Source organism: Melanerpes formicivorus, unplaced genomic scaffold (genome assembly GCF_026170545.1).
Source record: "Melanerpes formicivorus ecotype bairdi unplaced genomic scaffold, bMelFor1.0.p_v2 SCAF_8, whole genome shotgun sequence".
Taxonomy (NCBI): domain Eukaryota; kingdom Metazoa; phylum Chordata; class Aves; order Piciformes; family Picidae; genus Melanerpes; species Melanerpes formicivorus.
This window is the reverse complement of record NW_027142360.1, coordinates 22,017,852-22,043,815: the sequence shown is the minus strand read 5'-3', so window position 1 is coordinate 22,043,815 and position 25,964 is coordinate 22,017,852. Positions and strand designations below refer to the sequence as shown.

At 43.4% G+C, this 25,964-nt stretch overlaps 3 protein-coding genes and 1 non-coding gene across 5 annotated transcripts in view; all 4 read left to right on the top strand.

Moving 5' to 3' along the window:
• The window catches only part of UBN2 (ubinuclein 2), a 48,843-nt gene extending 39,605 nt beyond the window's left edge, over positions 1-9,238 (top strand). The window contains exon 17 of the mRNA XM_068142611.1: positions 16-9,238. Coding sequence (XP_067998712.1) covers positions 16-65 — 50 coding nt within the window. The 3' untranslated portion in view covers positions 66-9,238. The remainder of the gene's footprint in view (positions 1-15) is intronic.
• A 473-nt stretch (positions 9,239-9,711) lies between these two features.
• On the top strand, positions 9,712-9,784 carry TRNAR-CCU (transfer RNA arginine (anticodon CCU)). Its single transcript has one exon. It is a non-coding gene; the product is annotated as a tRNA-Arg (tRNA).
• Positions 9,785-10,161: 377 nt separating this feature from the next.
• FMC1 (formation of mitochondrial complex V assembly factor 1 homolog) lies at positions 10,162-10,932 on the top strand. Its single transcript, XM_068142610.1, has 2 exons — positions 10,162-10,518; positions 10,677-10,932. Exons 1-2 carry the CDS (start codon positions 10,381-10,383, stop codon positions 10,869-10,871), a joined length of 333 nt encoding a protein of 110 aa, XP_067998711.1. The 5' UTR covers positions 10,162-10,380; the 3' UTR covers positions 10,872-10,932.
• Positions 10,933-13,303: 2,371 nt separating this feature from the next.
• LUC7L2 (LUC7 like 2, pre-mRNA splicing factor) overlaps positions 13,304-25,964 on the top strand; it is a 33,078-nt gene continuing 20,417 nt past the window's right edge. The window contains exons 1-3 of one of the 2 annotated variants that reach the window (XM_068142608.1): positions 13,551-13,663; positions 20,624-20,694; positions 22,383-22,477. Coding sequence is in view for 1 of the 2 variants with exons in the window: in XM_068142607.1 (XP_067998708.1) it covers positions 13,603-13,663; positions 22,383-22,477 (156 nt within the window). In the remaining variant the exon portion in view is untranslated. Of the gene's footprint in view, positions 13,664-20,623; positions 20,695-22,382; positions 22,478-25,964 lie in introns of both variants that reach the window. The other variant, XM_068142607.1, reaches the window with a different exon arrangement.

The following is a 25,964-nucleotide window of genomic DNA, read 5'->3' as shown; positions in this document are numbered from 1 at the left end:
GTCTCTAAACTACAGATGGAGGCCAAAGTAAAGGGGACACTAAGTTACAGCGGAAAAACCAGTGACTTCTGGACAAGCAAGGGAGCTGAAGCAGTTCTGGTTGGCTGACAGAGTCTGCCCAGTTGGGAAAGTGCTTATTGTCACAGGGCTGCTGTTTCTGTCAATGTTTACATATTCTGATCCCAAGCACTGTGGTGAGAGGAAGAAGAAAAATAAAACAATACTTGATCAAAGAGAGAAGGAAAAGGAGGACTGGTCCTCCTTGGTCATGCAGACTGGTCATAGTTTGATCTTGCCTAAAGAAACAAGCTGTTTTTACCTGCTCTGATTGGCTTTTAAAAGAAATTGATCGTCAAACCCACAGCAGCACAAACTTTTTTTTTTCCCTTAGGTGATGTCCAAGGAAGAGTTGAAAGTGTGAGAGGAGCTAGAATAGGTTTCTCCATCCATTGTGTAAGGTGGAATCATCTATTTCATTAGTGCCCAAAGTGCCCAGTATAAGATTGTGTAGGTCCTGAGTGTACTACATGGTTGTGGACCAAAGGTTATGTAGAGTAAAGGTGATGCTGGGATGCTTTGCATTGTAATTAAACCCTTATACAAATGCAGTTTCTAGTATGGACATTTTTCCAACTTTACAAGGCTGTTTGGCTTTAGGGAGCCTACAGATGTATGCAGTCTCATTAGAGATGTCTTCAAAACCTTTTATCTGGTACATTGGGATGTGAGACACAGACTACTGGGAAATCCCTTGCTCCTTGTTTGGTTTTTGTTTTGGTTTTTTTCAATATAAAGATTCTTATTTAAGGGAGGAAGGGGATGGAATTTTTTCCATTTACATGAAAAGGAAACTCATATTGGTCAGACTAGCATTTCTTTCCCACTCTTTTTAAAGGCACAGGTGTTTTTTTTTTCCAGTCCTTCCATTTGTTAAACTCTTTTCCTTTGCCTTGTGCTTATCTGCTACTGAAATTAAGTCATGTTCTGTTCATGTCTCTTATAAAACACAAGCTGTTCTTTACTCATTCTAGATCTTTCTCATCTTCCCAAAAGCCCAACCCTCATCCTCATCTTCACAAACTTCTCCCAGAACCCATGCATTATACTGGTTTGCTAGTTCAAGTTCATCATGACCTGTTCCAGAGCCAGGTTAATACTGCTTCGGGCATTAGCCAAAGAGGAGTCGTTCAAAAGCGACCAGAGGTGCCTTCTCTTCTGGGGGCTGAATGGGTTGTCTCCAGCATTCCTGCCCCTGCTGGCCTGGAGAGTTCCTGACCTGAACTCTTCCTTATGTGGTAGCACAAGACTGTAAAGCTGGCTTTTTTGTTTCTTTTTTTCTTGGTTTTGATAGCAGTACATCAACTGGTTCACTTGTGAGTTTAGGAAGTACCCAGCACATGTTGCACTTTGACACTAGGATAGGACTTTGCTCTTGAGTCCCTTGGGCTGTCAGTTAAAAGATGAGAATGGCAGAAACTGAAAGTAGTCATGGGGGGAAAGAGGCACATTAAAATAGTATGCGTTTCTACCCCAAAACATTCCTCTAATCGGAGATGCTGAAATTCCTAGTAGCTAGGCTTACCAGTAGTTTGATTTGAGATCAAACCTGAGACTTTTGGTTATCTCACACCTTCCAGAGGGACTTTGCCCCACGGATAACGAATCTTCAATGGTTTTTGCTAGATTAACTTATAGCTTTCAGGCTTCTTTTACATGTGATTTATTTTTCTTAGATCAGACAACAATTTCTTTTCTATTTAGAGCTCATTTTAATTTTATATAAATATATATGTGAATTTAATATATATTGTGTATTTAGTATAAAAATGTTGGGTTGAGTTCAGCAATAAATGTCTTTGCACAACACTTCTGTGAAAGTCAAATTGAATTAAAATGAGATGCATTAGTTCATTAACTTCACTCCACAGCATCTGTCAATTAAATGCTTTTTAGCGAGTGCTACTGCTCCGTATGTGACGTGTTGATTAGATGAGCTGGCATCTCCATCAGAGCTACTTGGAGTTGAAACATACAGACATGTAAACTCTGCTATTCTTAATGCTGTGCAGGTTCTATCCAGATACCTAGAATGCAAGCTTTATCTGAATCTTTTCATTTTTGTTTGTTCTCCAGGAAGGGTTGAAGGAAGACAACTTTTGGGTTTTGAGGCCTAACAGTTCTGGCAGGATGCTAATTCCTTGAACTGCTTTTTAGGGATGCATGTAGCTGAGCTGCAGCAGTGAGATATCAGGGAGCAGTATATTTAAAAGACCCTGTCCTAAGAGAGTTCTACCTCTTCTATGTTTTTCTCATCAAGGCATCTCATTCAAGTTGTCATCTTTTGTCTTCTTAATGAAATTTTAGACTGGGAGAGACTTGGAGCCCTTTAGAACTACAGCACAAATTTCCTTGCAACATTCCTCTCCTCCTGGAAGTATGCCTCATCTGCAGTTGAGAAGTATCCTCTCTAAATCTTAAGGAGGGTAAGAGTAGTCCTGTCTGTGGCCTTTTAAGCTTCTCAGTCTTGAGAAACATGTAAACTAATACTTAGTGTGGAAACAAGTAGTCGGATGACAAGAGTAAAGATGAATTAAGTTGTTCGTGAAACCAGTTCAAACAGCCCCCACAGGGCAGCTGTGCTCAGTTATCATGCTCCTGAGCTTAGGAATCAGCAACACAGTGATGAAAAGATCTACATTCCCTGTTCCCTATTCTCCCTGGTCATACCTAGCAAGGCTAAATCAAAGGAAATAATAGGGTGTCTCCCAGAGACCTTTGCAGGTAGCATAAACAGGAGAGGGAAGTGACAGTTTTCTGCAACATCCAAATGCAAACTTTAGGTTAATGTTTTACTATTTTCTGCACAGGAGCTCTCCTAAAGACATTTTCCCCCCAGTTTTTTTACTACTTTTTAAGGGCCTTTGTTAACAAACAAACTGTAGTTGTACATACTAAATAACCCTCAGTATTCACAAGCAATAAGAAAGCCAAGTAGAGCTGTCTTTTCTAGGCAGCAGGGCTGAATTGGTTTGGGGACTGTATGAGAGCTAATATATCCAGCTCACTGAAAGCCCTAAACAAATGCAAGCAATAATTTCAAACACAGGTTTTAGATGTTAGAACCATCTGAGAATATCTTCTGCTACATGATCCAAAGTCTGAAAGTCATGGTAGCTATCTTAAGTCCTTTTGAGACATTTACAGGCTAGATGGAAAACAGGCTGCAGAGTTTCCTGACACCTTGGACTATAACTGCAGTCTTCTACTGCTCCAATATGCAAATGGCCTAAATCACTTTGTCCAGGCTTCTCTGCTGATTTGAGATACATGACTAATGCCAATCAACTAAGTCACAAGTGTGGATGCTGTGGGTTTCACATCTGTTTTCTGCTAATCAGAAGTAACTTTTAATTATCTGGGTTCTGCTTCTTGTTTGAATCCAATCAAAGTTGTCTGATGCACAGATTTAGGGGTGGGACAGGTGCCAAGAGCCTGTTTCCCTCCCACAGTCCCATCACCTGACCCTTCCTCCACACTCCTTCTCCAATTGGTGCAAGACCCTTCAGGACATGAAAACAGATATCCTGCAACTCTCCCAAGCTGCCATCAGTTGTGTGAACCATTAACCCTCTGGGAGCTATCTTGGGCCCCAACTAATAACTTTATCACATTTGCTGCTACATACATAAAACAAACTTTTGGCTGTATTTATTAGCAATTCTTGATCTAGTTTACAGGTTTGGGTTTTTCTTTTGAGTAGTTTTTGCCCACAGATGGATTAGAAGCGTTGGGGTGCCTGGGTTGTTTGTTTGGTTTGGGGTTGGTTTTTTTTTGGTGTGAATTGATGAAGGCACAGGTGGTCCCTCTTCTGCTTTTGTTTGGGGTTTTCTTCTTATTTTGAAGATGGCATTGCAGGGAAAGCCTGCAGCTAACACAAGCTGTGGGAGGCTTCCTCCCACAAATAGCTTTTGCTGAACTTGGGGGGTTTGGGAGGGAAGTCATTAGAGGGACACTTGCTTTTTGTTTGGGTTGGTTGGTTGGTTTGTTTTCCCATTAAATGAACCAGAAGGTGAAAGCAGTAGGTAAAAGACTGATTATTAACACTTTATGCAATTTTAATTTCATAGACATTAAAAAGGTTGGTAGGTGTTGATTGGTCCTAGTTCTGGTGAACTGGCTGTTACCCTCTCTGACTGACTTGATTCAGGCCTTTGTCCTTTGTTTAAGTGCCTTTTTTTTTTTGCCTTTGTTCTTTTTTTTTTGTTTTTCCTTTTAATTTTATTTCCCTACCCTCCTTAGACTGTTCTCAGAGATCCTGAAGTGCTGGAAGGCATTTTGGAGGAAAAGCTTAAGCTTGCCAAGATGGCTTTATGCTGTTAAACTCATTTTCCCCCTTTTCTGAAGGAAAAGTGTGTCATGTCTGTAACTTCATCGTTGCTGTACCATGGCATTGGTTCTGTGTGCTTGGGCATTTCTTTTCTCTTGCACACACATACAGCAATATTCCTGTGAAACCTGTTCATCCTTCTATGTTCTGCTGGCTCTGTTAAACACTTTACCTAAAGGTGAACGTTTGTGCCAAGGTAGCAGTACAATAAAGAGTGTGTGAGTGCGTGTCAATGTGCATGAGAGAAAGGAAGTGGCTAATGGGAATGACATTTTTGTATGGGTTTTTTTTTCCCCCCTCTGGAGGTTTTAAATTTGGGGTCTTAATTAGGTCATGAGTAAAACATGGGCCCTATCTGGCAACTTTATGAAATACTGAACCACTTCACACAGTCACTGAATCTTCAGGCAAAGACCTGTGGCCGACAACCCCACGGAGGCGGGGCAAAAGGAGCTTAAAATAGCATCTTGCAACAAGTTTGAGTTGTGAATTGCAAGGAATCCTCTTTGTGGCTATCCCATCTGCTTGACACCAGTTACTGCAAGGATTCTCACATTTACTGAAGTTGTCACTTCTGACTGTGCATCACACATAGGAAGGAATTCGGTCAAAATCTGCAAGAGTGCAGCTGCTGCCTGCAGTTAAACCAGGCTGCTATGCTGCACATGCTGCCTAGGTCACTCACCATGAAGTAGTTTTCTAGATGAACTCAATTTATTGAGACTTCACTCAGTTCATTGAGATTTCATTAATGGTTTGTTCTCTTAAGAGAACAAACCCTAAATTCATGTGTTGCTATTTGTAAGTGAACCATCATAATAGTGTCTGTGCTTGTTTCCTTGTTCTCTGACAATTAGCAGTCTTCAGTAGATCTAGTGATTTTAATTCTGTGCCAAGGATCTGGCTTACCATTATTATAAACATGCAGACCTGAAAGTAGCAATTTACTAGTCAACCAAGTACTAAACTTAAGGTAACCTACTTAGGCATCACTAGATTGTGCCAGTTCTGTGATGCACTTCCAAACCATGAGCTATGATATGAAAAGGAAGCATTTACTTTACAGAATGGGAATGGATTGAAGAGTATTTCCTAGGTGGGGAGCCCATCTCAAGAGCATAAAATAAGGTATCAGATACACCATATCTCTGTGACAGCCTAATTGCTTGTCTTCACATGTTTGAATGAACCCATTTATGTAAGCTAGGCCATAGGCAGATTTCTTCTACTAGTCTCATGGTGCCAGTCAAAGACAGGACTATTGCTGGTATCTCAGCCAGTTAGAGTAATAGTGATGGTGCTTCTTAATATGCCTTAGGTGCATCAGTGAGGTAACTTCAGTGGTTTGCCACATCCACCTGTGACAGTAAGCTAAGCTAACCTGGCTCTTTTGTTGCTGTTCAATTCATTTCGGGCGCATACGTGCTTTAATCCTGGGCTGATCTGTGAGATGAGGCATTTACAGCTGCTGCTGGTTGACTGCTGCAGTCTTCACAACAGCTGCATTTGTGGTTTAAAAAAAAACTAAAAGATCTGTCTGCTGTTTAAGAAATCGCTGCCAAAACAAGCAGCCAGAAGTATGCTTACTGGGCCACTGGAAAGATAACAGTTTTGTAAGGGAAATGCTTTGTTTGTGGAAACTTCTGGTGGGGCTTCATCATCCTTTTTCTGTGACCCAGTGATCCCTTGCTGCTGTAATAGCCTTTTGGGGCCATAGAAAGCCCTGCTGCTGCTATGAGTTGTGCTGAGAGATCAGCATGGCCTGGAACTGGCCCAAACCTGGGGAAACACAAAGATTCCTCACAGCTGTTTTTGCACACTCCTAAATAAAACTGTGCTGATTTTGTCACTAGTCAAGGATATAGGTCTGTATTTTGTAGTCAGTTTTGACAGCTGTAATTCTGCAGTGTAACTCTGGAAAAAAACAAACAAACCACAACCTATGTTTTTGTGGAGAAGTGAATTTCAGTCTCTTCCCTTGCCTTCCTCTTCTGCTCAAATAATAACCATTAGCTAGTAAGTTGTTATTTATGGTGAAGAAATCCAAAGCTGTTTTGATTCTTACCATGCTGAGTACTAAAGGGGGTTTGGGTTGCCTTTTATTTTTGTTCCTTTGCCCAGCAGTGTGTGCAGATGTATTTTACCAACAGATATGTCTACTACTGTCTAGTACCAAGAGAAAAACTGAGGGAGAGAACCAAACCAGTCAGGAGATGCCACCATCATAGGCCAAAACCAAGTAGCTGCTGAGGCAGCCAGAGCTTCTTGAGACTTAACCAGATTTCACCAGAGGAGTGAGGGAAGAAACTCTTGTGTTCTCAGCTTTTTCCAGACAAGGCCTTAGTTTGATTAGTAGTCACTAATATCAACTATGCAGATAAGTATTTATGTGTTTCAGTGTTACATGCATTCCTGCCCCCAGCCCCTCTTAACACATGTTGAAGTTTTACCCAAAGAAAACTCAATATTTTTTGAATGTCTGTACTGCAGAAGTCTTTTTGAAGCAATTTGTATTTTAAGAAAAAGAAACCCTTTCCCTGGTGCAACATGCAGTGTCAAGTGTCATGAAGTTGCTTCGAGAGGGAAGCTAAAATCACCTCTTGGGACAAGTTTTAGTCTAAGAGGTGTTTTTAGAACATTCAGCGCTCAAAATTGGTTGAAGAAGCTGCAGCAATGTTTGTTTGATTGTAACATTCCCAAACCAGTGAGATATCATCGGTTTCCTTCCAATATCAGAAGTGAATTAAATCAATTGATCACTTAAATGAAGTTGCTTCTAAACAAGGGGAGTTGTCAGCTACACGGTAGCTGGGTCTTTCTCACTGATCTTTGAGTCTTGTATGTAACTACAAATAACAATTTAGGTCAGAGGTGAGAACTGTAGTGTGTGTTTTATTGCCAGTGATTCATTCCATCATGTAGCAATTAGTACCATGTTCTGTCATAGTTCTGAAGATCCATACTGGAAATAGATGGAGAAATTTTATTTTTGGACTACTGTTTAAAAGTACAAAATTAACTACTACTATTTACCTTCAAAAGTCTACTGAGCAGCGTTATATTTTAGCAGTCAACCTAGTACCCTTGTTGTGTGATTTGTCTCTTGTAGTGTTCTTTCACTGAGGGTTAGAAGCATTTCATGAGTAATGCTTAAAGTGTTGGGATTCTCTAGCTTAAAGTCGGGTGCTTGTGAGAAAAGGCATCTGTGATAACTTCTGATGATACAAAAGCAGTGTGTTCAGAGTATTTCATGGGGGGAGGAGGGGCAAAAACAAAACAGGTGTGGGTGCAAGTCCCTTTAGTTCTACTTGATAGAGGCTCAGCCCAGAACAGTGCATCCAGATACTGTCTGCACAGGTAACAGTAGTGGGGATTATTCCTGCAACAGAAGCTTGGCCTCAGCATCCTTTGTTTGGTATCACTCTTAGTATATATACACTAGCAAGTTTGGACATAGCTAGCTTAACTTGCTGTCATCCCCAAGACTCTAAAGTACTGCAAACCAGACGGACAAAGTGTTTTCCTGCCTTTCACTAGGTAGCTCAGAACAAACCACTGGCCAAAGTGTGTAATAAACAAATGTTAAATCACAGCTAGAATTCTTTGCATTCCTTGGCTTCAACTAAAGGAATGCCCAGTAGCTATGGGGTAGCAATCCTGTCTGAGGTGGTGATTCTGGTGATACTTTACTTAGTACAGCATGAATTAATACAAGGTCACCTTCCTGGTTTTAATACTCACCAGTTTCAGATCCTAGGGCTTAGTGACGGAGAGAGAATCCTAAAAGCTGTGTGCTTGCCTGATGAGGTCTCCAGATAAATTCTGCTGTTAAATGCTCCCCTCTTGTGACAATAGGCCTGAACAACCAAATGCAGCTACATTTGGGTGGTTAGCACCGCTTCCATTTGGATTTTTAGGGAGGTGTTCCAATAACTTCAAGGGGTAGTGTGTTTTAAATGTGTGGTTTCTTTTCCTCTCTCCTTATAAAACTGGACCTGAACACAAGTTTTGAGTTGTTGGGGGTTTTTTGTAATAATCTCAGGACCTGAAAGATTGTAGCATTTAGTGTGTCTTAAAAATGATGTACTGTACCAGCCATGGATTTTGTAAATACACCTGTCTCCCTTTTTTGTATTTTAATTTTTAAAAAGTGTGTAAGGCTCTTTGCCAGAGGAACTGGTGCCTGCTTGATTTCCATCCTGAACTGAAGCAGGAAAAGGAAGAAGCTGCTGCCACAAAAGCCCGCATCAGTTCCCAATGTGTATATTGTTCTGGTCAGTTTAATGGCTGTTAGTCTTTCGTTAGTCAAGAAGCTGGTTTGTTCCTCTGCACGTTCCCAGTTGTGGCTAGCAGAGCCCTATCAGGGAGACTGATTTTAAAACTCTTCTGTGTGACTACTTGATGTTTTCACTTCCTCCAGATACTCAGGTTTGCTATCCCTGAGAAGTCTGATGCTTTCAGAGGTCAGGACTATTGGCCCTCTGCGGGAATGGCTGGAGAGCATTTCTCCTTTTACCAGTGCTTTGGTCCAAACATCGTGAGCGGGTTTGAATCCGGTGAACCTCGCTGAGAATGCTGCCTCCACCTGTTCGGAGAGGGACTTGCCCTTTTGTTTTTCTGCTTTCCCGACAGGAGAGCAGATCTGTGTTTTGGTTTGGTTTGGTTTTGGCAGCAGACTGCTCTGGGATCCAACCCTGCCAGCAGACCCCTGTTCTGCAGTAGGAGCCTTACTCAATTTGGCATAGCTGTTCCCTGTCCCTCGCTGCGACAGGCTCTTTTCATGAGTGTACTTTGCTTTTTTTATGTGTCATGTGTCCGTGCTGTATTAAATAAAGAAGAATGTACATATTAGCCCTGCCTCTGTGCTTTCTCACGGAAATGAGAATGTCCAGATTTCACTTGGAGCCAGGTCCCTGGGGCTTTCACGCTGTCTCATTACCGTTTTGGGGTGGGATGTGTGGGTGTAGGAGGGGTGTGGGCTAGCTTCCTTCAGTCGGGGCATCCACAAAGGCAAGGGAAATAGTGCGAGGGGAGAGCAACCTTTGAAAACTGTGAGGGGATTGATACAGAAGGGAAGCTTACAGCTTCGGGGTAGATGCGGTCTGGCGCTCAGGCCCGGTGCGGGAGCTAAACCAGGCCCCTTCCCGGCCTCACCCTCCAGACGAGCAGCGGCCTCGCCCGGCGCTCCCAGGGGCCCATGCGGCACCCAGCTTCCATCCCGCGAGAAGGCGCGGCCCAGTCAGCGGCCTTCCGTAGTTAGTGTAGAAACGAAAGGGGCGGAGACAACACAGAAGTATCTGCGTAGAGAAATCGCTTTCGTGGCAGCCCCAGTGGCCTAATGGATAAGGCATTGGCCTCCTAAGCCAGGGATTGTGGGTTCGAGTCCCATCTGGGGTGGGCATTATTTTTGCATTTTCGGCGCCTGAGGCGGGACAGCTGCAGCCTACTCTCTCTCCGAAACGCAGAGCTTGCTGTCCTTCCCGCTCGCTGCCCAGAAGCTGGGCCTGCTGCGGGTTTGCATCTACTACGATTTTGAGGGTCGTCAGTCGGTTCTAACAAGCGGTACAGCACTTTAAAACCGAAGACCTCTGAAACCCGCTTGGGCTGCTCCGGGAGGGGAACGGGTCACGGCCCAAAGCGGCTTCCCGCAGCGGGATGCGCCCCTCGATTGTTTCCCCGTGATCTCGCTGCAGTAACCTCGGCCACCGTACACAGGCGACACGCGCGGCGCACAGACGAGTAGCTCCGCCCCCTATAGCGGACGGGCGAGCGAGGGGAGGCGCGCACTGCCTTTGTCGCGGCCTCTCCTCTACGCTCGACCTCCGGCATTCGACCTCCAGTGCTTGTGGGGGGTGGGGGTAAGGAGAAGGCGATCGTTGAATTCGGCACTCGACAGCCCGCCTGCCTCTGTGAAGGGTAGAAGGGCGAAGCCCGCAGCCCGCGAGCACCCCAGCCGCTTCCTTATTGGTCGCCGGGGCGGGGCGGGGTAGAAGATGGCGGCGCTGGGCTCTCCGTTGCGGACCCTGCGCGCGCTTCTGCGCGAGCTTCGCCAAGCGAGCGGTGGGGCCGGCCGCCCCTACCGCGACACCCCCGCCTACCGCCACGTCCTCGCGGCCTTCCGCGCCCACCGGGTATGGGGGGGGCGGCTCACCACCTCCACCCTCCTCTCCTTTCCTTTCCTCCTGCCTCTCCTCTAGGGAGGCGAGGCGGCGGCGGCGACCCTCACGAAGTGGGTCCGTGGCCTTGGCGGGGCCTTGCAGTATCGAGGCGTGTTCCCTCCTCTTGGCAGGTCACCAGCGAGAAGCTGTGCCGGGCCCAGCAGGAGCTGCACTTCCAGGCTGCCACCTACCTCTGCCTCCTCCGCAGCGTCCGGGAACACGCGGCCCTGCACCAGGAGTACCACGGCAAGGGGGAGCGCTCGCCTGAGGAGGTTGCCGGCCTGGTGGGCTTCAGGTTGCCCCAGCAGCCGGGAGGGAAAGGATGAAGATGATTCTGTTGTGACGCCTATTCAGCCCTGAATAAATAATCTAGTAGTATCGAAACGGGATGGGTTCTCTAGCTAGAGTGTGCTGTCAATTTTAAGTGGCCGGTATGGTGTGAAAGAGCCGTAACTGGGAAGCCCTTTCTGAATTTATCCAGCAGGGCAGACCCACCCCTTTGATCCAAGCGTGTGGTGTGAGAGGTGGCCTCCCTGGAATGAGAGGCTGTTCCTTGACATCCTTTAGTGCTAAACTGTCTTAAGGAGCTGCAAGGTTGTGGTTCCCTGCTCAAAATCTGTAGGTAGGAGAATTTGTTCCTGTCAATTTCTACTCTTCCAAGAGTGAAGGCATTTTCTTTGGAGCGTTAGTGGACTCTGACAAATACTAGAGCAGCACAAAACTCTTTCATCTTGAAGATACTGGTTTTTCTCTGTAGCAATGAGCTAGTGGTAACAATTCTGAGACAAATACTACTCAATGAATGACACATTTCTTGGTGTCTCTTGAGCAGCTGACTCCATGGCTCTAGGCTTCCTGTGCTGTTGTTTCACATTGCCAAGCTGAGAAAAACTCCATTAGGCAGGGAACTGATTGATTACTGCCAGTCACACTAGGTACACAAATCAGGCTGCCGTTTCTAGCTTGTCTTGCAATCTGTAACAGTTTATAAGAAAATACTGGCTTGATGCTGCTTTCAAAAGAGGATTGAACTTTCTGCAAGATACATAAGAAATCTGTAATAAGAATGACTTTTAATGGCTAAAAACATGAGGCTTGTTTACATGGGGGAGGAGCTATTAAGTAAAGCTAACAGAAGTGTTTGGGTTGGTTTGGGGGGGTTTTGCCTACCAGGGAAAACAAAGTATTCCATTAAAAAAGCATTGCTAAGATAATTGCTTAATCTAAATATATATTCTCCTTCCCCTGCATTTAAAACTTGGTATTTTAATTCTCATAATGAATAGGAACAATAGATTTTTTTTTAAAACAGGAGATTTGGGTTACTTAGGTAAGATAAGGAGATGTGAATGACAAGTTTTAAGCTTCTATAGACCAAAAAGTCTGGATTGCAACTCTTGCAGCATCTCACTTGTTGAACAGTGGTGTTTTTCTGGAGAAGTGTTGCTGTCACAGGTGGGAAAATAACAACCTGTTTGCTTCTCAGTAGGTGGAAGTTACAGGAAGTCACCAGACCCTGAGAATAGCTGTGATGTGTTTGTTGTTCTGAGTTATTTAATGCAGCTGTTACATTTTGCGCTCTGCTTTCCAGATGGACTAAAGGTTGCTCCTTCAGCAGTCTGTAGTATATTGCTCCTGCAGAAAAATAAATGGTTCAGTGAAACCAGTTCTGGGGAGAAAGGGAGGAGAAAAAAAGAACAAAAAGCTGAATTTTGGGCACAAACAGATGCTCTCTCGGATGTTAAGCTAATCCTTAAAGGTCGTTCTGGTTGGGGAGTATTAGGATCGCCTTGTGTCACTGACGGCCTTCGGGCACTAGATGGCAACGTGATGGTGAAGAACAGGATAGTCACAATAGGCAGGCATTAGATTAAAAATAGTCCAGACCGGATTTTGGCGCTCTGCAAGTTGAATTAGCTGTAGCACATGGCTAACTTCGGTTTTAAGGGAGGTTCTCTGCAAAGCAGGTGTGTCACTGATGCAACCGTAACTGCGCTTGGACAGCTTGAGAGAGGGACGGAGGCATTAAAACGCTTCTGAATGTGAGATAAAGATAATTGTCTTTGAGAGGCATATTCCACCGGTACGTATCCATTCACCCCTGCTCCTGCCTGGCCCAGATGCGTGCGCGCATCAGGCGTTTAATGATGGCTCCTGTCACTCACCGAGCGTCCCAGTCAAGAGACGCGCCTGTCCCGGGGCTGAGTAAGCAGGACCAGGCTGCTGGGCGCGAAGAGACTCGCCTAGCTTTCCCTCCTGCCCTGCATTAATTTCAGCTCAGCCACATGCTGTGAGCCGAATCAACCCTCGTGAAACTGTTCGGTTGGGTTTCCCCTGGCAGAGGCAAGAACGCAGACGAAAACGCTAGCTCGGACACCGCTCAACGTCTGCTCGCGGGTCCAGAGCCCGCTCAGCCCTCTCTCCTGGACCACCTTTTTCGGCGCCCGTGTGCCGCTCTCTAGGGGCACAGCCCTGCGGTGCCCTGCGGACGAAACCGCGCGGCCGCTCTCCACCCGGAGACCAGGACGTCAGAGCGGCTACGCGGGACTGCGCGGCCAATCAGCGTACCCCACGGGCTCAGCCCGGCGAAGGGCTGGACGGCCCAATCGAGGGTCTCGCCGTGGGGTGCGTCACAGGCCGAGCACCGCGCGCCGTGTCCAATCAGCGGGCGCCAAAGCCTGTCCGCGCTGACGTCGCGGAGCGGGCGAGGGGGCCCAGGGCGCGTGCGTGCGGGTTTCCGTTACCGCTGGCGCGCGCGCGTGGCAGGCGTGAGAGGAAGCGGGAGGAGCGGAGGGGTGAGGGGAAGCGAGGTGGTGGCGGCGGCGACGGCGACACCAAGGCCGGCGCGAGGCGAGTTTCCCGCTCCGCCTGCCACCAGGAGCGCGAGCCAGGCAGCGCCCGCTTCTTCTCCCGCCCCCGTGGCGTCGGGGGAGCGGCTCCGCCCGGGGCCCGCCAGTGACGCGAGGGGGAGGGTTGAGCGCCGCGCCGGGCCTCGGGCCTTGTAGGCCGCTGTCGGCGTGACTCGGCCGGGCCGGGCCGGCCCCACGCGCGCTCAAGATGTCGGCGCAGGCCCAGATGCGCGCCATGCTGGACCAGCTCATGGGCACGTCCCGGGACGGTAAGTGTCCCCCGGCCGGGGTGGGGGAGGGGAGAAGGGGGCGGAGCTGCCGAAGCCCCCGAGGTCACGGCAGTACCGAGCGGTCACCGTTCGGCGTGATTGATAGGCCCGGGGCCCAGTCTGCCCGCCCGCTCCTCCGTGGGTCTGGGCCTGCCGAGGCCGTAGGTCAGCGTCAGGGTGGGGGCTTTCGGCACCACCGCCCCCGGGGCTCGGCGAGCCGGGCGTCGCCTCACCCCGCGGAGCTGCCAGCGCTACCCGTTGTCCGGACAGACACTGTGCTGCCGTTCCAGCTATTTCAGATCTGCTCCCCGCGGTGCCCGGGGCTCGCAGCGGAACTGCGCCGTTAAAGGCGCGTCCGCCATGCCTTTCCGTGCGGCTCACGTCTGAGGGAGACGGCAGTCTGAGAGATTCACATCGGGGAGGGGGGAACAGAAGAGAAATTCCCTCTCAAAACAACAGCCACTGCAGTGAAGCAGAGGGGGTTGATTTTTTTCTGTGTGCGCGCATTATTTTAGTTTTGTCTAAAATGTAAGTCGAGCCATCACTTCAGTTAGCAGGTGGGTACGGCTGTTGCTTTCTGGAAGAGAGAGTGTAGTTCACCCAAGTGGATGAACAAAACAAACAAGCCCCAAACAGAGAACTAAAAGCTTAACATGGAGAGGCAGTAATCCCGGGAGAGAGACACAAGATATGCTGGCGGGGGTTTCAGATCACTCTCTGGTCACATAGTGAACTGACGATCATCACTGTGTAAAGCTGCTCAGAATTTTTGTCAGGGTGCATGGCTATCAACATGAAAGTTTGACCTGGCAGTCGCCCATAAATCTAGATAGTTTGGGGGCTGCTAGAAAAGAACAGCCCGTGTTATGGTGCATAGTATTTTATTTATAAGCAAGGAAATACTGCGCCCGAGGGCAGATAGCAATTAGAGATTATGTAAATGTTCTGCGTCTGGTACACACGCTCGCAGATGTGTTGTGTTTGAAGCTTTGTGCTGAATTAATAGTTCCCTGTTTTCCCATGCACCAAGTAGGATGTATGAATTGGGATGTACCTATGCCTGCCAGTTATCTGTTGGTACTGGGGTAATGCAATAAGACAGGGGTTTTAGCATAACCTGGAGTCTTAAGTAAATGTTAGTAAATTCCACATACTCTGTGTGTTATGAATGCTTTCTGCTACGGGCTTATAGCTGTTTTAAAGAGGGGTGTGATACTCTCATTGGAAAAGTACTGTTCTGCAGAGCGTGCCTTTCAGAGCAAGGCTGGTTAGTGAGTAGTCACCATGCAGGATCTCTAAGGGTGGTTTTGTCTTGCCCCTGAAGGGTTGTTTTGAATGCTTCCTGTTGTGGCTGTGCATGCCTAAGTGCTTGGTAAAATAAAACATTGTGCTCATGTGAAACTCAAGTTTTCCCCGTGTTGGCACCTAGATCGCTGTCTCAGTTACTTAAGACTGCACAGAAGGTGGGGGCGGGGAGGAGCTAAGTCAATTTATGAATGTATTTTCAGTTGGGTGGTGGGAGTGTGATTCACTTGTGACAGCTGCTTAAAAAAGCAAAGTGACTAAGATCTAAACCAGGAAAAGCAATTTCAGACTGGATTAATTTAGTGAGAAAGCAGTTTCTTTATGGATAATTGTACTGCCTGCTTTCACCTATCCTGTAATTCCCAAACCAGATCTGCTGAACTGTTTAGAAACTAACTGGTTGGAGAGAAAGCATTTGAAACGACATTGACAGGATGGGGCAGGGTAAGGAGAAAAGTCTGTGAAGCCAGCTTCTATTCTTCGATTAAGTGAGGAATTGAGGAGCTCAGTGTAACACTGTGTCTTTAAAAGAGATTGAAAATCCGGTGAAGTACTATTTAAACAGAAACACGCACTGGGATTGAAAATCATCCTTTTCTGTGGAGCTGGTACTTACTAAATTCAAGGCCAGCCTCAAGGTCATTGAAATATTGCTAGCCTTGAGAGTAGCAGGGTTTGAGGTGGTTGGGGTTTTATGTTCCTATCACCTTAGACAAATATTCTACTTCTAGTAATATGCAAATGCAGCTTGTTATTGGAATGCAGCAATTTCTTGATAGAACATAGCTCTGATTCCAACACTTGTCCCCCTTTGATTTTTCTCTGCCTGGCCACACAAGAAAGTTTAAGGTATTTCTACAAAAGATAATCTCTCTTGGGTGATGTGTGTGGTTTATGTTGTTCAGAATTTACCAGAGTGCTTTCTAATTTCCTAAGGAACAGAATTTTGTAGTTTATGCAATTTGGGGGTTTTGGGTTTGTGGTTTTTTTGGAGGGGAGGATGGGGTTTAAGGACCCTGGAATGTGCAAGTTTGAGATTACCTCTATGAGAAAAGGGAAATCAAACATTTCCAGTTCTTCGGTGGGGATAGAACAAACTTAGATGTAAATTCGAATCCAGTGGCAGTGCCTTAATATGTAGCCTGTATTACTTTTTTGGACCTTACAGCATCATTTGTAGAGAACAAGAATGTGCTCTGAGAATGGCTTTGAAAATTCCATGGTGAGAAACTCAAACACATGGGTTTTAGGAGATGAGCCGTAGGCTAATTTGTGGAAGTTTGTGTGTGCTCATTAGAACTGGTATCCCTGGGGCCAGAATGGAGCTCAGAGGACCTAGTTATTAACTGGTTTTATAGATTTGCTGTTAAGCTCAGAGAACACCTATAAAGTACAGTTCTGTATTGATCAAATTGATTCAGAAAGCTGGGTTGTAAGAACACTTATGAAAAATAAAATGTGTTAGTAAAGAGGCTTCTCATTTCAGCCCAGTGTATGGCTGTCTTAAAACTAGATACATGGCTTGGGCCTGCTTCTTGCTGTATCTATTTCCAGAGGATCCTATGTTTGCAGGCAGGGAGAATTGAGAGCTTTGTGACTTACTTTGGCAACCTGTTTCCTCCCTTGTCTGCATTTTGGCAGTGGGATGGATGCATTTGTAGTCACATGGCTCAAATCAACATGTGATAAACTGCTGTATGGTCCCTGCCAGGGTGTGAGATTCAGGTAACCCCTTGCCAGCTGCCTGGCCCAGCACCCTGCTGATCCTTGCTTGCTTTTGCTCATGTGACAGACACCTGACAGAAGTGAAGCAGAAGGGACTTGGCAGATGCATTTCAGGAGTTTACAGTGAGTTGCAGTTTCTAGCCTTTGTCAGGGATGTCAAAAAAGTAGTTGTATTATTGATGTCTGTACAATGAAAACATTCTATGAATGGCAGATATGATTCTGTTATGCACTTAGAAAAGAACATTATTTAAAACCAAGTAGTTTGGGTTTTTTAAAGTCCCTTAAGTATGCAGAACTTAAGCTGTCTTTATGCTTCTCTGACAAGAAATGGAAAACTTGATTGGATGTGGACCATGCCTTACAAATAGGACCATAACAGTTGTAAATAAATCAAGTAATTTACAAATTGAGTGAAATATTAGCAATTAATATTAGTGCCCCAGGAAGGTATGGGGTGGGGGGGGTTGAGAATGTAGCTAAAATGAGCAGATACTGCAAAATTTTCTTTAGAAGGCCTGGTTGTTAAGACCTTGCTTTATCTTAGATCAGTTTATCTTGCTCAACTGGTTCATTTTCTGCCGGGTCAGTTACCTGCTCTGCCTTGCTGGGTGAGGGCTAGAATCATTGTAGGGAATCAGTTAGATGCAGAGGGTGGAGCAAGATCCTAACTTCTGACAGTAGTGCAGACACTGAGCAGGTCTGAATGGCCCTGGAACAACCCAATATATTGAAGCTGCTAAGAATTGATTATTGCAAAGAAATGTGGTGGGGTTGTGTTGGTGTTCTAGATTTGTTTTATTTTATATAATTGCCAGTACATCAAAATTATGGTCTAGAAAAACTAGCAAAGTTGATTAATTTCCTTTCAAGTGATAGATAAATCTCTGTGTGCTTCTGAGACTTAGATGTGATCAGGAAAAGGTTCTCCCAAGCATCCTAATAAATACTGTGCTGTGTGACTAGCAGAAAAGTCTTTGGAGCCTTTAGGTGTACCAAGCCAGTACGTATGAAGTGCCAGCCATCACCTGTTTTGCTTCACCTGCTGGCTTTTCAAGCTGAACTGCAGTTTAGAGTCTTTAATTCAGTTCTTTAGCTGTTGCTGTCAAAGCATGTTTCTTGTTCTAGATCACTGTCTCACATTGAAACTTAAACTCCTTTTTGCATCTATAAATGTCTTAATCAGTTTTTCTGTTTTACACTAACTACTTCAGTTATCCTTAGTAGTGATTACTAATGGGTGACTTTTTCTTCCCTCCTTGTTTGGGAGGAGTTCAGATGACACTGCCGTGCTTATCTTGGCCATCCCATGTTTAGTGACATGCCTTACGTGGTAACAGAGCTACCATCTACAACTCACAATGCATTTTTCAATTTGTTTCCATATGGGATTATTGAAGAGTCCTCTGTGCACTTGGGGATAGGTGGTGTGCTGATGTGTATTTTCAGGGTACATAGCTTCTGTTTCCCACTTTGGAGGTGAAAGTATCATAGCATCAGTCAGGGTTGGAAGGGACCACAAGGATCATCTAGTTCCAACCCCCCTGCCATGGGCAGGGACACCCCACACTAGATCAGGCTGGCCAGAGCCTCATCCAGCCTGGTCTTAAACATGAGCATGAAGTAAGTGCTTTTGAAGTTTCAGGATGTCCATTACTGGAGGACTGCTAGCCATTGGAGTAGCTTCAGCCCAAGAGACAGCTTAGATGGGTGAAAGGTCAGGTTAAAAGATCAAGAGCCTCCACTGAGAGCTCTTCTTTTAAACACAGATCAGCAGCAAGGTAAAGGCAGAAAAAAGTTTCTTGCATACACAGGTATCTGCAAAACCTACCTAAAATACTGAACTGGTATCAGCTCAAAAATCTGAAAGTAGTAGCAAGACAAAAACCTTCATTAAAAGGTTCTTTCTTTATCAATCAGTAGTGATCAGAGGGCTTTAAAAGTGCCAATTAGGTTGATTGAATTGTGTATATTTGCTGGCTTAGTTAAATTCTTACATTGTGCATTCACAAGTTATTAATTCAGTTACAGTGCAAACCAGAAGCAATCATGTTTAGCAATGTATTGCTGTAAAGGTGTTGTGGTAAAGATGTATCCAGCATTAGTGACAAGAATATCAGAATTAGCTGCCTGTTCAGTGTGTAGCAGGAACAGGATCTTCTGTGACTGCATAAGCCTCAATTCAATGATACTGTTGAATAGTAGTTGAACAGGGCTTGCTCTGCTGATGAAATTTGATATGCAGTCTTTAAGCTGATATTTCATCCAATCGGTAGCTCTTTGTGAGTAAAGCTCTCAGTCTCGCCAACATGTTGGGGACTCATGTTTCAAAATTTAAGTGGAAAGCTAACTGGTTTTGGTTGGTGTAGCTTAATACATGAAGGCAGCAGCGCTAGAATGAAAATGCATGCTGTTGTCTTTGCATGGATTGCACCATTAGCTTGCAGTTAGAGGTTACAGTTGGATTATGAAGGGTAATCCTCAACAATGCTCTGGAATTGTTGTTTGTAGTATTAAGCTATGTCAGAATAGTAAAGAGATGCTGCATCAAATAAGTCATTGTTATAAACATGTTATAATGCTAAGTATTGTTAATACATAAGTATTTGTTCTGCTGGTTTGTGACTAAAATATACTGAACAGGAAGTACATTGTGGAGGCTTGTTAATAGGTTAGATCGAGTTCAAAATTAATAGTATAGTACAAGTGCGCATTGCAGTCTTTACCTCTGGATGTTCCTTAATCAGCAGTATGCATTGGTCCTGAATATTGATGTTAGTTTTATAGTCAGCTTGTTTAATACAAACTAGAAAAGCTCCTTTAGAAAGTTTATATTACTGCTGTGATCTCCAGTGTGCAATTTCCTTATGCTTGTAAGGGATAAGAGATGTGCAAGTGTAGAAATTTCCTTCATGTTTGGCTTTTTTACTTGAACGGTTTCAGTTTGGTTTCAAAGTTCCTCTGGGAGGTAATCTCTTGCAGAAATGTGGTTTGGGCCAGGTACTTCAAGTAAAACTGAAGATGCTACTTCTTGAGAAAAATTTATGTTTTCTGTTTCTCCATATAAATATAATCAAGTAAAATATTTTTAATGGAGAAAATCTATTTGGCAACACAGGGGTGGCTTATAGTAATAGATGTTGACTCCTGTCATGCCTTGGTAACTTACTCTGATTTCCTAAATGAGCATGAGCCCTAAAGATCAAGTAGTTGAATAATCTGCTGTTCTTCAGAGGCAATGTTAAATAAGTTGCTGTTCTGAGCTAATTTAATTTTTTACCTATTAAAAAAGAGCTTGTAATAAGGTCTGGAATATCAGTGCTTGTGTCCCCTTTATAAGTGTTAAAGGATACTTCTGATGGTAAACACCTGAATGTTCTGTGTACTGGAGCATTTCTCAAAGTCTCTTAAACACTGGACCAAAGGTACAGTGCAGAAAAAGGAAACTTTTAAAATGTGAATGTGGAACATGTTCTTGAGGCTGTCATTACTTAGTTTCTGCTACTTTTTGGTTTTCCTCTTCTGTTGCCTTACCTTAGTTTGGTAATGGTGGTTATCATGCTAGTGACTTAGATGAAACAAGACTGTGTTGCAGCTGTAGCATCAGTTACTCCTTGTGGTAGCGGTCTGAAAAAGCTACTTCTAGATGTTGAGGTAATGTCTATGAAAACACTGCTTGCCAACTTTACCTAGGGAGCTGTGAGTCTTTCAGCAATTTCCTGGCCTTGGTAACTCCTTGACTCCTCCTAGGTTAGTGCTGTTAGGCTATTAGTATTTTTTTTTTAATACTTTCTTGATTTTGTTCTTGTGTCTTTATGTAGAAGGGTCTTTACAGTCAACGTGTATTTCTAGATGCTGTGTTAAAATTGCTGGCAGAGTCTATTATTCTATACAAACTGAACAATCTGGCCCCTTGTTTTATTTATAAAGGTTCAATGTATCTTTGCCTGCCTACATCAATCTGCAAGGGAGTGTCAGAAAGGCCCCGCATTCGCCGAGCCGTGAGTTATCAATAACTTTTCAGATGTGTTAATGAATGTGGAACAAACGCAGTTATGTGTTTAAAAAAAAAATATGGATCCACCTCCTAAAAAAAGAAAACTAAAAAAAGAAAAAGCAAAATTCTTTGCTGCAGTAGCAGGCATGATTATAAAGGGATTGCTCTAAATTTTTAGCAGTGTAAGTATAACTAAGCAGGAAGGTCGTCCTCTAGAAAACCTATTGTTGAACTGCTTTTGAAGCTGTCTTCACCCTGTGAATTACAGGTTTTAACTGTGGGATCCCTTAGGCAAATTAAGCATATGGTGGTTTTGGTTTGCTTGCTTAATAATATGAAACTTGGTCCATCTGAAAATGTTATCTATTAGCATCCTATACATAGAACTGGTATTTTTAAATCTGATTATGGAATAGTAAGAAAGGCGTGACTAATAAGAGGCGTGTGTTTTGTATTCCACTCTTGTAGTTACCTCAGTAATGAGTTTGGCTTCTTGATTCAATAGATTCAAAATTTTCAGTGTTTCAGGTCATGAAGCCATAAAAAAATCTTTTAGTAACTGTGAAAATGTATCTACAATCTTAAAATATTGGATTAAATGCAAGAGGCTGCTGCCTGACCTTGTGTATCCTTTTATAATCCCAGCAGCCTTCTGTGCTTCAGTAATTCACCAGTAGGTTTTCAATGACTAGAGATCTTAAGTTATGTTTAAAAAAAACCAAACAAACCTACATCCTGAGCAAGATTAAGATGGTTTATCATGCCTGCGTCTTAACAATGAGAGAGTCATAATAGTGATCTCTCTGCTGAATCTCAAATAGTGACAATTGTGTTATTACTCAAAGGAAAACACACCCCCATCCTTATCCCCAAAATACCAGCTGGTTGCTTTGTTCTGAAGACTTTAGGTCTTGCTCCATATGGGGTTGCTTTAACTTGCAATTGGACCTCAGCGTGTGGGCAGGTTGATGTTTCTGCTGATGCAAGAATTGCAATCTGCCGTGACGAAGATGTAATTAAGATGCTCCCAGCCCAACAAACAGCGTGTTGAAAAGAAACAAATGAAAAAAAAGGGCTTCTGATATGGAGATATGCAAACATCTGTAAAATTACTTTGCATATAGGCTATGTCCATATTTTGACTGACTTTTTTCAGGTTTGTAAGCGTTTAAAGTCATTCTTCTGCCAACTCTTTATGCTATTCCCATCAGAAGTAAGAGGGTGCACTGCATCCAGAAGCGAAATCCTAAAATGAGTATCAGGTGGGATTCTGTAAAGGACTCAATGTCTATAATTTTGTGTTTATGAGGCTGCTTTTATATGCTAATTATTGCATACAAATACATCACTCTCTCATGCAAAATCTGAATAGAATATTACATAGCTCATTAACAAACGCTGCCATAGCAAAGTGTTTTTAAGCTAATGCTGTCTTCCCGGTTTCAAGCACTTTTCACACTGCATTTTTGACGGGGAAGTATGAGGGGATTTTTAGATAGCATTATAGAGCATTAAAACATGTATTTGTGTTGTTAGTGTTATCTGTCGAAGAAGTATACAGTGTTTTAAGTTCTAGTTTGTATAGACCTTCACTGTATGGCAGGGCAGTATTAATGCTTTGCATGTAACCTGCAGAACATCCCTGGCTTCCCCAGATTTCTAACCTGGAATGTGCTTATTTCTATATTGCAGGTGACACAACCCGTCAGCGAATCAAATTCAGTGACGACAGAGTGTGCAAGAGCCACCTTCTCAACTGCTGTCCTCATGACGTGCTCTCTGGAACTGTATGTTGCTAAATCTTATATTTTGTTTAGATAAGAGTGGAGAAATGCTATTTCTTTATTGTGTCTTTTTTAATTGCACAATTTTCAGCAGGTATCTATCCAGTGCTCTCTGGTAGTTTAGAGGAAACTCTGTAGTCAGCTAATTTAGTTCAGTTTTAGAAGTTCCCTGTTCTGTATGCTAATTATTACTTACACATTCAACAAATAAATAAAAAGCATAATATTAGCTACATGGATTGTGTTATAGCTAAGTGAAGGGAGGTGATTTTTCTTTCTTCAGAAATGCTTCAAATGAAACCAGTTGAAAGTTCAAAGCACAGCATTTGTACAAGCGGAGATATTTAACATGGTAGTGGCACTTACTGTACAGTATCCAGTTGCCATTCCATTTTTACAAAATCTAAGGCAGTTTGAAAATCTCCATTTATGGCATATTAGTAGCTTGTTCAGCTTGGATTTTTCTGTACCCTAGTAGAGGCTTCTCTGCCTCAGCGTAGCAAACAAGGGGCTTAAACACAAGCCAGTAGCTCTGTCAGTGTGCCCATGCTTTGCCTTGTGGTGCCTGATTGAAGTAGATGGTTCTCTGTGAAAGGCAAGTGAGTTAGGTTAAACAATCAATGCAACCTAATATTCTGTGATGGTAGAATAATTAGCAGCAGACAGATGCAGTGTGATGATACAGTCTTGTGTGCCTACCACTCTTAATGCTGCACTTCAGTATCTTTTCTTATTAATGTTGACACATCTTGCTGTGTGGCACAGAGACAAATAAGCGCTGGAAAGCCTGTCCCAAGGTTACTTGAAGCATTATTAATTTTCTGTGCTGTATCATTCCAAATGGCTAACTTGACTGGAGCCTTTATTGAAATACAAAATTGAATTCATTTACCAAATGGAAAACTGAAATGTGTGGACTTGGTAAATTATTTACCTGTCACCTGGCCTCTAGTGTTCTTCCCAAGTAGCTGTAACTTTAAATTGCCATAGCACTTCTGGTTGAAACATGCATGCTTACATAAATTTTGTTTGTTTTATTTATTTTGGTACTTGCATTGATAAAAAATCACAGTCCATCCTGCTCTCAAGTCCCTGCAAAAAAAGGCACAATTATAATTGCTGAGCAGCAATTGCAAAGGAAGAAGAGGCAAAATAAATAGAACTGGAGAACTTGTCATTTGTCTTAATAAAAAAAGGCAGTGGAATAGAAAAGGCCCAGTACTTGAGCTGCTTCATAAGTCTTGTGGCTTCCCAAATGTTGGGTTGGTTTTTTCTATTCTTAAAGACAGGGTTTTCTCTTCCCACCCCACATAATTCCTTTCTTTCAAGTCACTTTTTTGTAAGTAACCAAAAAAATAGCAAGTAGCAATGCTTTGTGTATCAGTGCATACATGGTTTTATTTTTAACTGTTCTGTACATTATTTTCCAAACATAATGGGGGAAAAGGCAGGAGAATGTGTTCCTCTTCACACATCTGTTGTCCAGTGGTTTGGTTGTGTGATTGAGGAATATAGCTCATGACTGGGGAAAGGTACAGGACATTAACAGTGTGCTGGGAAAATGTACAAAGTCATTGGTCAAATCCACAAGAAAATGCTGGCAAAAGATTTATTTATCAGCTTTTCATTGTGGTCTCATTTCTGTAAGCAAAGATTCCTTGAATGGCTGTCTTCAGCAAGTAAGATGTTTCTCTTTGAAACTCTAAAAGTCATAGGTATCCTGTAATAAAGCCTCTTACATTGCAGACTAAGGACCTAGGTTGGTCTTGCTTACCCAATTTAGGTCCTCACAGAAAGTTCTCACCTGCATCATACTGAATGCTGCTGCTGCTGCTTTTGGAGTACTAAACTAAACTGCTTATTCAATGAACATCAGTCTGGTTTTGTCTTCCTCACTATGGTGCACAATGCAATTCTGGATCCAGAAAAACAATGACTAGAGTATTCTTTTAGTGGGAGTAGTGGAAAGGGACTGGCTGAAGAACTGTCTGACCCGTGTGATGTTCTGCTGTTTACCTAGACTTGGGTCTCAAGCAGTCGACCTTCTTTTTTTATAGCAGTTTTGTAAAGTGCAAGAAACACATGGTGTAACTAAACAGTTTGTCTTTGAGTTGGAAAATCAGGGTAGAGTTTTCTCCAGAACTTTGATAGGAAAATTTTGATGCATCTTTGTGTTTAGTATCTGTAGGTAACAAAGATTTATTTATTTTAAATAGAAGTCCAGACTCTGACATTTCTGAAAGAGTAAGTTCTGTGGAACATTTTATGAGGTTAAGTCTCTTTACTGACTGGATTGTCAGTAAAATACTGGACAGGAGTTGCCTTTTCTTATTGTCTCTGTCACAAGGGAATCTGTGCAGCTCTTTGAACTGCACATTACTGTCCCCATGTGCAAGATGCAGGCTTCTGTGATATTCCAATCCACCCAGTCTTTCAAAAGCACTCAGAGGAGGACTTTCACAGATGATGCAAGACAAAACTAAGTGAGCCATTATCTGTAGGCTCTGTTAATTTAGTGTGTTTTTTAACTTAATGAGCAGACGCCCAAAACTCTGAGGAATTGATTTCCCTTGACAATAAAATCCTGTTCCTCGGGCTGCAGTATTGTATTGGTGAAAGTAGTGTGTGTATTCTTTTCCTAGTAGACTGGAGATTTTCTCTTTGTTGTCCAGATTTCTTCATGCATTATCACTTCTTCTGTTAGATTCAGTGTGAGCTTGTTTATAAGAATGCTCTATGAAGTCTTTGATACCTCTCTATGAAGTCTTTGCTACCTCTATACTTCACTGGAACACTTGCAGTAGGTGTTTTCCTCAAGTTTCTTTATGACCTTTATGTTTTGGTGAATGTTAGAAGCATTTCAGAAAAAAAGAAAGTCCAAACATCACTGATCTATGTGGATTACTAGGAAACCACCATTGTCTAGGTTGGCCACAAAGCCATAGCTTCCTGCTTTGAACTTTCTTTTGCACTTTTTTATGTCTTGCTTCCTCAAGCGTAGTTTGTACTTGAAGGGATAATAAGTTATCTTTAAAGTAACTCTAAATATTTTACTTAGGAGTGTAAAGTTGTAAGAATTAGCTGTATTTTGAAAACACTTCCTTCTGCCTGCCTTGCCAACAGAGCAGTTCATTCTGTATCAGCAACTGTCTTCCACTGTTGATGGTTGTCTCTAATGAGCTTCACTGTTTTCCTACTTATACCAGGAGGTGTTGGTTCCATTCCTGTTTTGTTTAAATTTATTCAGGGACACGTTTTTGTTTGTCTAGGCTTGTAGGTTTGTAGACTTGAAAATTCTAAGTTAAACCATTAGAGGGGTGTCAGTGCCCGCAGATGATTTTGTGTCAGTTTTCAGGGAGAGACAGGGAGAATGTGGGGTTAGATTTCTTGGTAGTCCTTCTCTAAAGGCAGTGAGAAGCATAGAATAGACCAGACCAGGTTGGAAGAGACCTTCAAGATCATCGTGTCCAACCTGTCATCCAACACCACC

Excerpts from the sequence above, each read along its gene's own strand:
- FMC1 (XM_068142610.1), top strand. The coding sequence starts at position 10,381 with ATGGCGGCGCTGGGCTCTCCGTTGCGGACCCTGCGCGCGCTTCTGCGC. Across the intron at positions 10,519-10,676 it reads CGGCCTTCCGCGCCCACCGG|GTCACCAGCGAGAAGCTGTG; the intron begins GTATGGGGGGGG and ends TCCTCTTGGCAG.